Below are 18,568 nucleotides of genomic sequence, written 5' to 3' on the forward strand. Positions count from 1 at the left end.
GTGACTTTATCTGGAAGAAATGCAGAACACTTCATAAGCCAGTGGAAAGTATTTTCTAAAGCCATATCTGTTAAACACATACAAACTGTTTTGAGCCAAATGGCAAAAACCTGAAGAAAAAGAAAAGAAACTATTGGGTGCATCCAGCAGGCAGCTACCCAGACAAAGCTTTTTTCTGTCTTTTGAAATTTTAAAGCCAGAAATGAGAAATTCTGAGAAGCAGAATCATGAGCCAAAATTATTAGAGCATATTCTACTGTCAAACAGCTGTCTAGACTAACAGATTTATTGTAGCATGACATTTGCAAGCCTCATTATCAGATGCATTCACTATGAGAGGCATTTAGAAGAAGCAATGTTCATCAGCCTCTTTAGAAAGAGTCAAATACCACCCATGGAAAAATAAACCTGGTTGTGTCTTTTGAGTGTTAAGTGTGCATGTGTAACACTGTGTGTGTGCAAAATTTGGTTAACATTTTATCACACATAAAAGCTGAACTTTCCCCAAAATGAATTTCATGAATATCCAAAAGTAGCTATTTCTCCCAATTTTGGGGGGCAAACACCTGAAGAAGTACTTATTTCCATACCAACCTGTCCATGAATTAAGATCTTCTGCTGAGGGTCTTCTCCAGGGTGTCGCCTTTATCTAAGCTACATTACTCAGTCACAAAGGAGAAGACTTTTTCAACGGTTGCACTCTAGTTACAGAATGCCCTCCTTAAAGAGAGTGCCTGATTTACATTTTGTTTTGCACGAAGCAAAAAACAAGTTGATTCATTCAGACATTTAAAAATTGTTGTTATTTCTATTTCTGCTTTGAATGAGCTTTATTTTCTGTTTTATTTCAGTCCATATTATGATACACATTTTGATTGTTACACTTCCTTAAAATCCAAATAGGATACAAGACATAAGTATTTTATACAAAATAATAAATCCAACATTTACATTCCGAATGACAACATTCAGAATTTCAAATATTCACTGGACCATATATTTCGTTCCAACAGAATAAATCAAGAGGAGTGCCTAACATTCTTAACTAGAGCTGAAAACTGTAAATTTAGTTAAGCAATCAGTAAGGTTGGAAGTTAGTGGAACATCTGATTTTTTAACGCACTTTTTCTCCTGCATGTTGCTATTCAATTTCTAAACAGCAGATACCCCTTAATAATGTGAAGATGTGGAACTGTCACCATCAAGACCATGCAAAGTTACCTACTGACCAGTGTCAATGGGTCATCATGGCATTTTATCAAGCAATTCTTCAACCAGCAGATTTAGCCTGGGAAATTATACAAGCTTATCACATGTAGTCCAGGAAATGATATAAACTTTTCACATATAGTCCATCGCACTCAATGCATTTACACAGTTATTTTGAGCTACGACATAAACAGGATAAAAAAAATTATTCACCAGGTGGTGTCCTTGGCAGTTACAAAGTTCTCACAAAGTAACAAATACCAACACCAATTAACAATACGTTGTTCCCCACAATAAACAAATATGGTGTGTGTGTTTTAATTTCATTTATTGTAAAGAAAACTGAAAAGAACACACAAAAAATCAACTGGAAGGAGGAGTCAAAAAAAGGGTTCCAGGGCTGTCCATGGTAGAAAACAGCTAACATGGGAATGCATCTGTAAATGGGGATGCAGTACATTTGAAGCATGAGCAGCGATCCTCATGGAGAAGTTTCCACAGAATGTTAAACTCCAAGGACAAGCATAACAATACAATGTCCAGCTGCAGTCTTAGCTATTTCCTTCTGCAACTAGGGGAAAATACTATACTATAACAATAATCTTTGTGAAGACTGGCAAACATTCCTCACACCATAGGAAGGGTGGAGCAGACCTACAATGATCTGGTAATCCACTAGAAGGTAACAACCCAGAATTAGGAATCACTGTCCTCTCCTCTGCTAATTTACTAATGAGAAACTTAGCTTCCTGATGTTCACACAAGCAATCACGCAGTTTATCATCATCTGGTGTAAAATAAAAGAAAACTAAAGATTTTCTGAAGTGGCAGTTAACAGCAGACTGAATGAACTAAGGCATAACTCAGGTTTCTCTGGCACTGCCATTGGTATTAATCTAATAATGTCACAATAAAGCAGATCCAAGCATATTCTCTAGATTACAGCGTGTCAAAAGCAGTGAGGGGTTTGGATAAAAGCAGGCACCAATGTCAGAAGTGCTTGCAGGAGAAGGAATTGATTTAACAAAACAAATAGATGGTAGATTCCTCCCTGGAAAATATTATAATCTCTTCCTATCATCCAGTCCAATTTCAAATAACACAGGCCACAAAGTATTGCGCCTTTCTCCTTCTGGATGCTATACCAAATTATTAGTTTTCCCTCATGATAGAACATATCACTCTAATTTCCCTTAGCTCCAATTGGACCATACTATGTCATTCCTATCCAATTCTTCACTTACGGTTAGTTTCACAGGCTTCTTTGACCATCTTTTGGCTCTCCCTCATACATAAGCTACATTTCAATTTTTTCCATGTGTTTTTATTTTGCAAACATCAAGCCTCCAATTTGAGGAATAACAGCAGGAGGGGCACATGCATCCAAAAGGATGAGAGAGTTCTTCCTAAGAAAATCAGAGAGAGGCTGATTGATGCACAAAGGGCTTCGTTTTTGTGAGCTTCGTTAGCCCACACTGCCTTGCAGCTGCATCAGTTGATACAGTACTTGGGGGGGAAAGGAGAATAAGGAGAAGCAGCAAGTGGCGAATTATTCTGTTTGTGAGGATTTACATTTCAAGCTAGAGTTTGAAACACATTTCATATGGAACTAACCCCTGCACTGAAAAGATGTATTCCTGCCATAAAAATGTCTGGCGATTCTAAAACAAGCTGCCAGTTACCTCAGTTTGATGCCGATGGTGGACCAATTCCAGAACTGCAGCAGGTTTTTCTATAAATAAAAAAATTATTTTTCTGGTAACTCTTTCAGGCTCTGCAGAAACATCTGCATTTAATAACACATCCACAATGGGTGAGGACTTATCCACTTATCTAATGCTCTGCAGCTTAAGGCTATAGCCCTTATTTATAGCCCTGTCTACTCCTTACAAGGGCCCTACAGATTCCTAAGAGTAAAGGGGTGGAGGATTGCTTTCACCCAAAAGAAAGGAACAAAGATTGAAATGCAGCTTACTTCCAAGTAAGGACCAATTCACATTGCATGCTGATTGTCTAACCTGTCTCCACTAGTAAGTGCGGTAAGGCCCTATGTGTGTAAACACATAATGCGTATGTGACAGGGACTGAGTTATAGCCAACTGCAGCGTCCCAATTGTATGGACTCTTGCGTTTTAACTGTTGTAGCCTGCTCTGGGACCTTAATAAATTGTAGTACAGTGGTACCTCAGGTTACATACGCTTCAGGTTACAGACTCTACTAACCCAGAAATATTGCTTCAGGTTAAGAACTTTGCTTCAGGATGAGATCAGAAATCGTGCTTCAGCGGCACGGCGGCAGCAGCAGGCCCCATTAGCTAAAGTGGTGCTTCAGGTTAAGAACAGTTTCAGGTTAAGAACGGACCTCCGGAATGAATTAAGTACTTAACCTGAGGTACCACTGTAATATTAATAGGTTTACAGATACTCATATCCTTTTTGGTATTAAGGGGTTCAGCAGGAAACACATTGTGGATATGTAGAACATCCAGCCAGCCACGTAATGTCTGAATTGGCCCTGAATTCAGTGAGCATTGGAAACTTGAGTGAAAGTTCCACAGAACATTAAAAAGTCCCCTCAAAAAGCTACTAGGGCTTTCTATGAATATTTTGCAACTGTTCTTTCTTCTTCAATAAATGACAGCATCAATGCCTTGGTTTGTACAGACTTCAGATAATGGAAGAATCTTGATATATTTTCAACCCACATCCACAACAAACTGTTTCTGGTCTAACCTGAAACCAGAAGTAGACTAAACACATATAAGCTAGTTACAATATTTCAAGACCTATTTAAATGACATAGACCTTGAACTCCTGCAGTGAATTTCTGCTCAGAAGCCCAATGAAGAGTAACAAGACATGCTGTACCATTACCAGTACAACATGCAATGTCATAAGAAGGTGAGTTTCTTCCATTCTGAACACCATGATCCTTTTTATTACCCTTCTCAAGCTCTAATCAAGAACGAGTTTCCAAAGGTTTACAAAATATATATCCCCAAGTGCATGAGAGTTTTTGTCTTGCTTGCAATGCTGACTTTATAATCACATGGTTACACTAAAAAATTCAGTTGTCAACCCTTTTAAGGACTGCTTTTATTGGCATTTTAATGAATATCTTGTATCATTTTGTGTAAGCTGCTTATATTTTTTATGAAGCTACATATTAATAACGATAAATAAAGAAATCTACCATGGATATAAACTTAATCTTTAGAGGCAGTGTCCCAGATGACACGTGAATTGCCTCTAACCTATTGTGGTTTTCAGTTCTTGGAATTTCCTACCTTAACCCATGAATCTGAAAACTTGCCCAATTGGGACTAGTAACACCTAGGACTCTTCTTACAAAATAATAAATGTCTTCATTCAATAGTTATGTTCATTGCTCAATGTTTGGAAACCACACAAATTATTGCAAACACACACTGTCATCAACGAGTCTTAAGTAGCCATTAAAGTTTTCAATCAAATTCCAAATTCAATATGACACCAGAAATGGCACACAATAAAATCACAGCATGCTTGATAGCAGCAAAATATGGTAAAGGGCTATTTACCTATGTTCTAACATGGCTCCCAGTGCTTAACAATGCCTGGTCTAGAATCCTAGATGGCTTAGATTAACATCATCATTCAACTCAAAAGGGGAATTAACTCTATCTCATTCAAAATCATCCATGCATTGAAAGAGAGAGGATCAAATGCATGCTTCAACTTGCAGCATAAGCTGTCATATTTTGTCTCAACATCTGGCATTGCTTAAGTTTCTTATTCCATATGTAAGCAGTGCTAATAAATCACTGCTTTGGGAGTTCACATTTGAAGAATGCCACTACAGTACTGAGATCTTCCCCCAAGCAATCCAAAGTAGCAGAGGAAAAATTTCAGCAATGTCTTTAACAAAAGCCCTCAAAATCAGAACATTATTGAATTATTAGTCAACACTGTATCTAAGTAGCCTGACTCTACCTCATCTTTAACTGTGTGCTTTAGGACTTCATCCCATGGAACTCTTAGCTCTGTTTCCCTTTCATTGCAAATGGAAGTAAATTTTGCTGCACTGATTTATCCATCTATTTTAGGTAATGAGTCCATAGGCTAGGAACAGTCATGGAAAACAGATCTATTAGCCACAATGGCTATTTGGAACACCCATGTTTAGGGGTTGCTTGTCTGAAACCTGAAAGAACAAGCTCAGGAGGCATACCTTTGCCACCACAACTCTTACTGGCAGCCACTATCTCACCCAACCCACCCAGCCCCTGAATGATGACATGGGTACACAGAAATCTTTCTAACAGAAACACCATATCATCATGTAGTGTCACCCTGATGAACCTTTAGAGGAACAAATGGCAGCTGTTTGTGGAGGGATGTCTCCCATTTCACCGCCCACAGGTGGAGCAGCAAAGTAGGAGGGCATTTCATCTCAATCATAACTCATAAACAATATTTTTAACAATTTAGATTTTAAAACCATGGGCCTTAAGTATTTTTTTAAAAAACCCACAGATCATATATTTTAAAAAGTTTTCAACCACCATCTAAAAATGCAACTGATTTTCAAATCAGCCATCAAGAAGGCTCTGCCTCTTGTTGCTCCCGGCCTGATCACACAATAGAACAAAAACCATAGCCTTCAATGGCAATCAGGAAGGCTAGTCAGGCCAGGTCACAATTTGTGTACTTATCAAAACATAATTGCTCTGAAATATGCTTAGGGGCAATGCATTACCCAGAAGAGCCCTCTGCTAAAAACCTTAGTCTACCCACAGGGAGTCTGGCTAGTTCCACTGCAGGAAACAGAGACAGGACAAACTCTCTGGGATAGCCTCAAATGACTTTTATAATCTTAATTACTGGTCCCCTCGTGCTCTATTTTACCTGGCTCATCTACTGCAGTACCTTATTCAAGTAACTTAATGTGAAGGGAACATCCTATGCTCTCACCTCATGGCTTTTCACTCTCATCTCATATAAAGTAACAGAAACTCCACATCATTAACTAAGGTAACAGATGAATGAACTGACAAAATGCAGGAGAATGGCAACAGCAGAGGAAAAATAGGTCTGTTTGGAAAGCCCCTGAAGCCAAAGCAATGAACCACCACTGTGGAAGCTGTGGCTTTTCCAATAAATACAAAAATTACTCCAAGGATGAGTGGAGAAGCTCCAACTAAGCCAACATTTATAGTACTCCCAACAGTGAAGTATTTATGAGCTATCTACAAAAGACATGGTCTGTTAGCAGAAAAGCAGACAGCAGCTGCAAATCATATTGTTGACAATCATCTTATTGTTTTGCAGGTTTCCTTACAAGAAACTGGTAGGGCTCTTGCACAAAAGTTGATTCTACCATTAGTCACCATGGCACATTAATCTGAACACAGCAAAAACATCTATTCCAGTATTCTATTAAAAGTGGCTGCACATGCTTTGAATTGTTTGTCCTAAGACAAAACGACATTTTAGAACTATAGTACTTTTCTGTCCTCGCAAATAAAGGAGACAGCAAAAATGTTCCGGAAAATGTATGCATAGGATCATAATTACAATGGAGTTAGCTGGAGATTTGGAATTGGTGTAATCCAGATTCTCTTATATTATTCAGCAATTAGAAAGAGATTCTTAACAAATGGTAAGTATGTACAAGAAAACATAGCTATGATGATCGGCAAAGCTCAAGTCTCCAAACAAGTGCTGCTTCTGACATCCTTTTCCTGTTCACAATTAGCTTTGCTCCATTGTTCTCTATATTGTCTTCCAGGTACACAATCCCACTTTCCATTGCCAACATCATCTCATCCAACACCTTCCTTAGGCTTTCATCACCTTTCTTTTCTTGCCTTCTTTACTTGGCTCAGCAGCTGACCCTACCACAGATGCATTTGCCTTGGCCACTCCTTCCTCCACACTTCAATTTTCTACTTCCTACTTCCTCCAACTTTCCTCCCCTGGCTGCTTTACAGTCAGCTATTGGTTGCATACAAATACAATAAAAATACAATACATTGGCCACAATGCTTGTCTGGGCTTTGCCTCAGAGGAGGATGCACCCAATGGTTTCAGGGCCCAAAGTCATGTGTCATCACCGCATGCAAGTAGGAGTCAGATGTGATATATTGACTCAACTAAATATACAGTATTACATAAGTGCTATTTAGCAAAACTGGAATGAATATGCATGAATAGATGTGTGGGATTCCACTAATGAGTCCCATCAGAAGCCCTGCCCCAGGACGTCTGCTTGCACTACTGTCTTCCCGTTTCCTTCTGCGAAAAGTTATCTTGGGTGGTTCCAGAGAACCCCCAGAGCAGCACACAGGGGACGGAGAGGAGGGATCGTTCCATTTGGCAAACCCAAATGCTTGCCCTGATGGAAAGATCACCATATTGCAATGCTGAATTAGTCTCAAATAAGGATAGCAACATCAAGATGTTGAGGTGTAGCTAACTAAGCTTCCACTATGTATATTTAGAGATTAGGCTGGAACACCTTGAGATGGAAAAATATTCAAATTAAGTCCTTAACTGTGCAAACGTTTCATCTGCACTTGCATACCACCAATGTGTCAGTGCCAATTTAAGACATACACATGTAACCCTAAACCTGCATATGGAACAAAGATCTGTGAATTTGTACAGAGGTTAACTGTACAGATTGCACACTTGCAATCCTTCAACTTCAAGGAACACATGCCTTTTCCATCCTGGTTATACCTCTGCTGCAACTTGTCGTTGCTGCTGGGAATGCCTAATTCCCTGTCCATCTAATGCAACTAATGTTGTGATTAGATAGGTGAGCCAAGTTTGTTTACTGAACCAGGAAGATCTAGGATCAAATGCCTGCTTTGTCATGAAGCTCACTGGGTAATCTTGGGCAAGTCACCATTACCTCAACCTAACTTACCTCACAGGCTATAATGAAGTTAAAATGAGATACTCTCCCCAGGCACGTCAACTTGTCTGCTTGCTGGAAAAATAGGGTACAAATCTGATAAAAGAAATAAATCTTGCTGTTCAATGTCACTACTGATGTAAGACAACTCATGACACTCCACTTGAGAGGTGTGCAGTTTTAGATATTAAAGCACTCAGGTACCACTTTAAAAATACTTCTCATACAATTGTGCCCTGCAAATTAAAAACACTTGTTTTATTTTATATGGAAGGGCAAAAAGTTTCAATTTCCTGAAACAGAAGGCAAATAAGAGAAATCCTATTTTTTCCAAAGGTGTATAGGATCTTTTTACCTCTCATGTTATCACATTTCTACAGTTATCCTGCACAGTGATTGTTGTAGAATCAAGTGTTATATATAATATTAAAAGGCACAGGACTTCAATTGTTCCCAAATAGCGCTTGCTTGGTCTTTATCTCAGAATTGTGTCCCTTCAGAATACCAGATTTTTCAGAATTGAGTTGCAAGAAGGTTGTTGGAGGGAAATGCATTTCTTCATAATGGACACATAGATGCAAGACATTAAAAAACGCTCTTTGGTGTTTTTAGCACAAGTCTCAGACAGAATTATAGCAAAAGGTTACTTTTTAGTAAATTGTCATGATAAATCATTACGCTGCAGGCAACATCTATCTTCCTTTTTAAGCATTACAGAGCTCTCGGCAGTATGTCCTTTATTTATGCAATCCTTTGAACAGGTGGAACTTTTATACCCTCCTTTGACCAACCCTGAAAAGCAAGTAGGGCTGAGCAAAATCTGTGCCTATATTTCTGCAGCATTTCCCACTTTGTGTTTCCAGCTAGCTGCTGGATTCTCCCCCATTAAAAAGCAATTGTGCAAACTGTTGTGCAACATCACGTGATACCAGGTCATGAGAGTTGTTGACTAGCTATGTCAATTGTCTATGGGAACACATATTGGAATACTTTGCCCATTCAGAGAAGGGCAAAGCTGTCAGACATTAGACTAAGAATGCCTTTAACCAAAATTAACCTGTGAATTACTGGAGAATATATACCAGGCATTAGAAATTTATAATGCTTAAATGTGGATGACAAAAATTGCATGCCTGCACTATCTCATGACATATTTAAATTTGTGAAATAAAATAGCATTAGTTCCAAGTGAAACTTGAGGAGCTGCCCAGGGCACCTGCAATTTTCCACACATATTTTCTATGAAATTTCTAAAAGAATGTTTGCAGGTTAGGTCCTTCAGTACAAGCTATTTCCAAGCATCAGCACAGCAAATAATCCAGGAACTACTTTCAGTGCTTATCAAATCAGTTCAGGAATCTGTCCGGAAAATTATGATATGCTCAAGTATTCATTTCAGGAAAAGCCTCTGGCACAGGAAGAGAGATTATTGAAAAACAACAGCAGGTTTGTGTTGCAAAACCCACTAGGACAAAAAAATAAATAAAAAATCACCAGAAGCAACTCAAGAAAGAAACTAATAAGCTGTTCTGTTATGCTGTAAAATTGGGGTTCCTCTGTCCCTTTTCGGAATGGATAGTTTAATCACAATGTTCCTGTTGAAATGTTGTTAGGTTTAAATTTTAAAAATATCTTTACTAAAGATCAAATAAATTTTGCAAGATTTCAAGCTTTACGAAGTTCTTCAGTAGGCATAAAGATCTTGAGCTCCTAGTGTAACATGGTGGCTAAGACTGCTATATGAATCGAAGGTTTCCCCAGTTAAATCTCATCTTGCCATGGACTCTGCTGGTGGCTTTTGATAAGCTGTCATCTCTTAGTCTGTGACGTGAGGTTGGCAATTTAGTATTTACAGGCAGTTTAGTATTTACAGGCAACCCAGGGTATTTACAGGCAACTCTCAGGGTGGCTCAGAACAAGAAAGGTAATGTTTTACAACAATAAAAGCATGTATACAGCATTTGCAGTGCATAAAAACGACTTAAAGCTAAGACATAATAAAAGACCTAGGGAAATAAATAGGCCTTTGCCTGGAACCAAATAACAGCAAGATTCACACCAATGATCCTCTCTAGGGAGAGTATTCCACAGCCAGGGTGCCATCACTGAAGTTATGCACCTCATAGCCACCTGCTGCATCGCAACCAATGAGGGTGCATATTGAAGAGTCGTCCAAAGAGGGGCTGTTATTGTACAATCAGGGTTCTCTGCCTATGTAGCTACTAAAACAAACTACAGATCACGCCTCAATGCAGAGCCAGATATTTGGTTGCAGCTGTCCCAAATTTAACCAGTGATAGCCACATTGTGCAAATCAAAACAGTCCCATACCACTCATTAGAATCTAAGTTCCCAAGCTATACTTTATCGTTCTTTTTCGATGCCAGGTGACATTTTTGGTTTTGCAACTGTAAAAAAAAGTTCTAACTAGCATATGTATGTATGTATGTATGTAATATACTGTTGACTTACAATACCTGCTTTGAATTTGTTCTCAAATGTTTTGCCTTACTCTATGTTTTTTTGTTATTGTTTTTTGCTTACATAGTTAAGTAAGTTCTCTGAAATTAGTGGGGAAAGTAGCATTTTGAATGAAGTGAAACTTGATGTTTAACATGCCCAAATGCTTAAAAGTACCCTCCATCATCAATACTACTGTCATTCGGTTCAGTGCCTATGTAGGTGCTAGGTGAAAATATTGTCCTTATGCCAGAGATATGTATGTGCTGTTTTGAGAAAACAGTATTTAACTTCCATTTTTAATGACTTTCAATGGGGGAAAATAAGTTTGGATCAAAATTTTGCTATATGATAAAACATCAACTAACAACTCCGTGACTTTAAAAGTTTGGGAAATGCTGTTGTACACAGGTTGCATTTAAATCACAGCTGAAGCATGTCTTCTCTCAAAGTGTTTAGTGGGTCCCTATAGAGGACCTGCTATAAGCCTGTGCCATAATACTGGTTCTCTTGCAACATCTGTTGGTGTCCTATAAGAACATTAAGGTGAGGATTGCAGTATGTTTTAAGTGCACTGAGAAATCATTTATCGGTACTAGTGGCTTCTGGTAACCCAGCTTTTTGCATTTGTGCAGCCCAGACAGGCACACTACTTATTTGACAGCAAGGGCTATATACCAGATTTTGTACTCATTAGAATTTTTCTGTTTTTCCTATGCAGGAATCAAAAACGTCTCACAGTTGCATAAATGAGACAATGGTTCCTTAAAGTACCCCCTCTCCAGAAAATTATAATTAAACTAAGCAAACTAATAAATAAATGAATGCCGAATGAATTTTAGACTGGAAAAAAGAACCATGTTCATCATCTTCATACCTTCTCATACAGCCAGGCTACTGTTTTTCTCCTGAGACATGGCAGAGACAACATGCAGCCCTAATATCAGGCACAGGTTCAGAGCAGTGTAAGGTTTCCCATTTCCTGATACACTTCAAAAGAATGCCTGTATTGCAAAGATAGCTTTGTTCTGGTTAGCATCAAGTTCTCAACAGCCTACTGATTTAGAGGGAGTTAAAGCTATCAGCCATGCCAGAGAGCACAAACATAGATCAGCATGCCTCTATTTCCAATGTTCAGCTGCGTGTGCTGTTGTTTGTGTAGCCAACAAAACACAACCCACAAGCAAGAAGAAGGTACCGTCAAGCTTCAGGGCACATCAAGGTTTTCAAAAGTACAAAAACCTTTAGGAAAAATAGCTAATAGTGATCTCACTTCGCCAAGTGGTGATGACTGGGAACAGAACACCGATGGATCATTAAGGGAGAAAATAGAAAGCTTTGTAGCAGGCTGCACTTGTAAATTCTAAAGACTGGTGCCTTTTCACAGGTCCATTCTAAAGCGATATTACACACACACACAAAATTTTCTTCTGCTGATTTAAAGACTCTTCCAAAATGCTTTACCTGGAATATAGTCAGACCCAGCTCTCGCTTCTAGACACTATGGACTAGTGGTCATTTTTTTGGCTCCTCCCCCCCCCCCCCCAGTACTTCCCTTGAAACTACAAAGTTTAAATTTCTCTTTCCTTGGACAGAATGCACATTGTTTATACAGTAATCTTTTAAAAATCCACTAGAGTTGTAATTTCTATTGGGAATTGGTCTGCTGCCCACTCAAAGCTGGAAACAAGCAGTCAGATTTTTTTTTATTTTTATTTTTATTTTTTTTTGAGATGTATGCAACCAGTCCTTTTAAAAAGTACCTGTCATTGTGAGGTAGCTGAACCAGTAAAACAGTGGCTAGCTGGCATCCCTACATGCACACCTTCACATTTATTTAATGCTCCTTCCTTATTTCTGCTTTTATAAAGCCAAACTTATTACTGGCAACAGTAGTTTAAAGAAGATGATACAGTGGTACCTTGGTTTAAGAACAGCTTAGTTTATGAACAACTTGGATTAAGAATGCTGCAAACCCGGAAGTAGGTGTTTTGGTTCGTGAACTTTGCCTTGGAGGCAGAACATGTTCCGTTTCCTGTTGAGTGTTTTCCATTTGTAAACTGAGTCCCCCGCTGCTATGGGAAAGCACACCTTGGTTTAAGAACACTTTGGTTTAAGAACGGACTTCCGGAACGGATTAAGTTTGTAAACCAAGGTACCACTGTACTGGACTTCCATAAGGCAACTTACCATGGTTCTGTCATCTAAAATATCAGCAATAAGAATTTCCCAATATCAAGGAAGCAGACGGGCCATAGCTAAAAACCTTGTGTCTCTTGTGGAAGTCATTTTTGCACTTTCATATGCACTGATCTAATTTGTATGTAACACTAAACTGTGGTTTAGCATTACATGCATGAGCCTCAGGGTCATGAGCTCCCCCCTTCCTTATTCTGCACAGTTACAAAGAGCTCAGAAGCATATTATTATGATTTATTAAATTTCTATACTGCCCTGCATCCTAGGATCACAGGGCGGTTTACAATATAGAAACACAAAAATAACATAGGAACAAATGAAAACAGTAACTCCCCCCCCCCCAGGGGCCAGGATTTAGGGAGAGACAACATCATGTTCTACATGGAATAACACAAAACATTTCCTTTTATTGTTAGTAAATTCATAGAGAAATTTCTTAAAGAAAAAAAAGACACACTACACATCTTGCTTTAAAAAGAAACTATCCATGTTATCAGAAAGATTGTAGGTTTTTGCTTTTTTAAAAAAGATATACAGTATTTTGTTCTTCACCTCTACTTCAGTTGCCCTGGATTTATGAGGTCACTTTCTTCTGCATTTTTCTTCTCTTTCAAGTTCTGCTTCCATGCAAATTATTTTGTCATATACTGTACACTGGGAAAAATAACAGAGATCTGATTCTGTGGGATTTTTATCATCAGGTTTTTTAAAATGAGAATATAAGATCTTTACAATATCAACTTTATATCCTGCCTTGGAGTCTCAAAATGTTTGTTCTTTCTGATAACATAAATTCCAGTACGGAAGAGTTCTTTGAAGAAAATCTCCTGTCTAGCCATTTTTGTTTTAGCCCAAGTAGAGTTTAATATTTATATTGTGTGATTAAGCCAAGTATCAGTAACCATCCATCAAAGCATCTGCTCCTTATTTTTCTGATAGAAAACTTTATATAGTTATAGGTACTGTAACAGCTGCACTTCGGTAAATGCTATCAATCAAATAAAAAACAAACTTGGTCAAATGTGGCAATCCCAAGTCAAAATCCCACCTTAGACATAGTCACACCTGGTCTTTCCATACAGGCAGAGTAAGCAAATAGCATACAGAGAGCAAGTTATGTTTTTTTAAAAATTCCCCATTCATGTGGTCCGCAGCCAGTTATTAAAAGGGACTTCTCTGTTGTTGCTGCTGCAATATTGAAAGAGATGTTGTTTTGAACAGCACATACACAATGTTATGTCTTGGACAATTTAGGATACAAAGGTGTGATTGCAAAACCTACTAAAACAAAAAAATCCAAAATGTAAAATAATGACTCCATCTGTACGTATCATGGAAAGGTTGTGTAACTTTTATGGGGAATATCATCAGTGGGAAAAGCTGCATTGCTAGTAGTTTCAGACAGGTATTTTAAAACAAATTTAAGTTGGCCTCTGATTAGCCATGAAGTTCACTGGATGACACTGGACCAGCCACGGTCTGAACCTACATGTTTTCAGTCTACAAAAGAAGAGAATTAAACTTGTATAGTAGTAAATTACCCATGATGACAAACCCTCATATGGCAAAATATGTTGGTACATATATTTCCGAAGAACAGGAATGCAAAGCATAATACTCAGTGTTGGGATCAGCTGATAGTCACACGTGGGCAAACAGTAGTGTAGTAGTTATCACTCTGGACTCTAGCTAGGAATACCCTATCTGAGCCTAGCCTAACTCAAATGCTTATTACAGTGTAGGTGTAGGTAATGCACATTTGTGGATGCCACCTCGAGCTCAATGGAAGAAGGATGGGATACAAACGTAAATATTAAAGTACCATATAGTGAACAGCCTACTATTTCACATACTGGTGGGGCTCATTTTGAGCTGCTCATAACAGATTGTAGACAATCGTATTATTTTTTACACATATATTTAATTCAAGGAAGAGACACCTTTAGGTCATTTCAGATTGTGCACCAAAGGCTCTTGCCAGGTAAATGATTAATTCAGAATGGCTGTTTTCCAATTTCTCAAGTGCACAACACTGGTGAATAGTACTCCTGCTGAGTACTTTTTTCCTGCTGTGAACATGTCCCTCTATGTTCCTGAGTTCAACTTGGGATACTTTCTTGTCCCCCTTTGCCCCAAGCACCCACCCAGAAAGCTTGCCTTACCTTTCCTTCAAACCTGGCAGTGCTTCCAAGTGGCACCCGGATATTCCTTGGAGGTAAAGTAAACGCCGGTGCTTCTGTTGGAGCAGGAGACTTTAGAGAGGAGTGGTCCAGGGTCAAGGTGGCTTTGGAGATCCTAGTAGTCGTTACCAGTTTCACATCCCCCATGTTAAGAGCTTTAAAAGCAGATGAAAAACAAGGAAGTACAAATGCCAGTTATTACTTCTATAGGGGCACTGTCAAACCACAGAGAAAATTAAATTAAATACCCAAGTCTTATTTATTTCAGAGGGAGAAGGAAGTAGGATAAAAGCTGAAAACAGGCAATTGTTTCTCAGAACACTGAAGTGTTAAATCTCTTTCATCCAAATCAGTGCAAATTAAACGTGCTCAACTTTTGCAGTATTATGCCCAATAAGAAGACATTAAACCTATAGGAAAAAGGACACCATTGCTCTGGAAACCCCTTGGCTGCAAGACCAATGAGAATTTTTTAAAAAAGAAACCGAACACATAAAATAATTGATCCCTCCTTGTGTGTGAAAAACTGGAGGAATAACCAAGCTAAAGCAACTATGAAATAATAACCACAAGAGCTTAATGGGAAAGGGGTGGAGGGGAATCCAGCAACCTGAAAACTACTTGCATCAGTAATAAATAAATACAATCGTCTAGACGAAAAGTGTGGTTTTAAAGATGGACTGTCTCCATTTATATGGCTTTTCCAGGACAGGACAGACAAGAATTAACTGTACTATAAACAATTTTGCAACAGCAAGCCTCACAATGGGGAAGGGAAATGAACCAAAAGCCAAGAATTATGCCTACAGTAGTTGTGCCTTTTCTTCTCACTGATTATACAAACTGATTTCACAAAATGTGATGGCAAATCATCAGCAAAGGAGTTTCAGAAACAACTATGCAGCTGCATTTGGAAAGCTGCAGATTATTTTTTCTCTGTGATTTTTAATGTCTGCTAGGTCAAAGTCATAGTGATCCCATACCAACCACTGAATCCCCTTATAAATCTCCACACAATCAAATACAGCTTTTGCCTTGCTGTGGCACTACTCGTCAACAATATGAATTCTAGACCCCACTGAACCTTGCTCTGACTTGCTTTTTATTCTTGTTGCTCTCAGTCTCATTCAGTCCCTACATCTACTTGTTGGTCCCTCAAGTGTCTTGCAACAGCTATTTCCAAATTTTAGTAATGCAATTCTTAAATTCTGCACTGACTTCAAGGCTCTCTTGCCTTTTGCAAGCAGGGGAATCTAGGCCTACTAGAAGAAAGGCTGCTAAAATATTTTTTGATGAAGATTTTCTCCACAGTAAGAGCAGGAGGAATCTCTTTTAAAAAAGGAAAACAGAGGTTAAAATGTTTAAAACATGCAATACCACACAAATTAAGCTTTTTGGCCACCTGGGTAACTAAGCAGCTGGATATCTACCTGCCAGCAAAGCAGACACCCTTTTTTATTCAGGTATGTAATGGCCACTGCCCCAAGTGCCTCTAGCAACTTCTTTCATGATTCTCATAGTGGATTAACGATCACTCCCTCTTCACAAGGAATCTGGGAACTGTAGCTCTGTGAGGGGGATAGGGGCCGCAGCACCATTAACAAACTTCAGTTCCCAGAATTCTTTGGTGGAAACCATAACTTTTTAAAAATGGGATCAGTGTTTTAAATATATGGTGTGTGAATGTGGCCTTCTCCAGGTGACACTGGGTGTACTGAATGTCAACATCAAGGATGCGGGCCAAATCCAGCCCCCTGAGGCCTCTCTACCTAGCCCTCAGAGCTCTCCCAAGGCTACCACCCTCTCAAGCCCTGCCTTGTTCCAGTGTGTTTTTGCCTAACTCAAATGTGTCCTTGAACTTTGATAATTCTGCTTGCTTGCTTGCTTGGAAGTTAGAAGATGTGTGAGAGTATACAGATTAGCTTACTGCACAAATTTAACATTTATGTTCATTGCTTCATCCAATTTTGCCAGTTTTGGCCCTTTGAAGGTTTCCCACAAGGGAATGGGAACCTCGAGCTGAAAACTGTTTTCTACCTCAATACTGTACAACGTCATTAAAAAGGGTAAGTGATGAATTTTTAATGAACAAGACTTATGTAACGATTAAAAGAAAAGGTGGGGGTCTCTGGCATGTTACATGTGCAATACTTTCAGAAATGTATGTGAAACAGGAAGCGACACATCTGTCCTCATCTGCTGACATTTATAAGGCAATAGCCACGAACACAAAAAATAATCATCAACAACTTTGTGCAGTTTTAGGCAATTATCAATTTATTAGGGAAAGGACAAAAGCACTAGTTCACAGGGAGGAAAAATGTGGACCTTAAGTCAAGAAATTAATTTCCCTTCTTGTTTTTCCAGTAAAATAAAAGTCTGAGATCACATTTGGATCCCATTCATGAGACTGTCCCAAGAAAAGTAGACAATCCACTTTGATTTTTTCACACATATAATTGTTTTCAAAAGTCACAGTACAATTACTAAACATTACCTAGTCTATTCTGCCCTGTGCAGTCACAAAACCTAGAGAACCTATCTGAATGTGCACACACACAACTATAGCTCCAATGCTTTTCTCCAAGCTATCGCATGCCTTGTCATGAGGAATGCCAGGGGCTCCACAACCACAGGTTGTTAATGCTAAGTTATTACAGAGGTGACACTAGGGTGAGGACAAGCATGCTAAAGGCTGGAATGCCGGAATGGGATAGAATCTGGCTTACAGGAAGGAATGCATAAAGGCACCTGGATTCCATTTTCAAGTTCTCCATGAGCGCTCTGAAATCTAGGTAAAAGATTGCTACCCTCCACCCACCAGCTGCTAACTGAAAAATTCAGTGCATTACCCACACCTGAGAAAGAAAAATATTTTCATCCATAAGCCTAAAGGTAAAGGGACCCCTGACCATTAGGTCCAGTTGTGGCCAACTCTGGGGTTGCGGTGCTCATCTCGCTTTATTGGCCGAGGGAGCTTCCAGGTCATGTGGCCAGCATGACTAAGCCGCTTCTGGCAAACCAGAGCAGCACACGGAAACACCGTTCACCTTCCCGCCAGAGCAGTACCTATTTATCTACTTGCACTTCGTGCTTTTGAACTGCTAGGTTGGCAGGAGCAGGGACCGAGCAACGGGAGCTCACCCCGCCGCGGGGATTCAAACTGCCAACCTTCCAATTGGCAAGTCCCAGGCTCTGTGGTTTAACCCACAGCACCACCTGCGTCCCTATCCATAAGCCTACCTGTACCCTATAAGCATAGGACCTTCAATGGATGAAATATCAGTAATACAACATAAAGGTCTCTTTTAGTGGATAAAAACTCTGGAGTCTTCTGTAATGCATACTCATGTCCATAATTTTAAAGTAAGAGGGTGAGTGGAACTTCACATGAGAAGGCTTATATTCCAGTCTTCCACTCTGCCATGTCTGTTTTTCTTAATAAATCATATTCCAAGGTTTAGCCATCCCCAAATATGTAATGCAGTCACTTTCATGACAGCATATCCATCACGGCGGATGTAAAGTGAGATGGAGACTTGCCAAAGGCCTCATGTCTCGTATTCCAGTTCCTCTTTTCTTTTTAAGGAATGCTAATCTGTTTTCTTTATTAATTGAA

The 18,568-nt window shown here is 39.1% G+C and overlaps 1 protein-coding gene across 4 annotated transcripts in view; it reads right to left on the minus strand.

The window, feature by feature from the left end:
• The window catches only part of MYLK (myosin light chain kinase), a 179,492-nt gene that overhangs the window by 118,673 nt on the left and 42,251 nt on the right, over positions 1-18,568 (minus strand). For all 4 annotated transcript variants that reach the window (XM_081005126.1, XM_081005127.1, XM_081005124.1 and 1 more), the window contains one exon: positions 14,932-15,104. In XM_081005126.1, the coding sequence (XP_080861252.1) occupies positions 14,932-15,096 (165 nt within the window). In that variant the 5' untranslated portion in view covers positions 15,097-15,104. Of the gene's footprint in view, positions 1-14,931; positions 15,105-18,568 lie in introns of those variants that run through there.

Source organism: Podarcis pityusensis (genome assembly GCF_964106645.2).
Source record: "Podarcis pityusensis genome assembly, chromosome: 1".
NCBI classification, from domain to species: Eukaryota; Metazoa; Chordata; class Lepidosauria; order Squamata; family Lacertidae; genus Podarcis; species Podarcis pityusensis.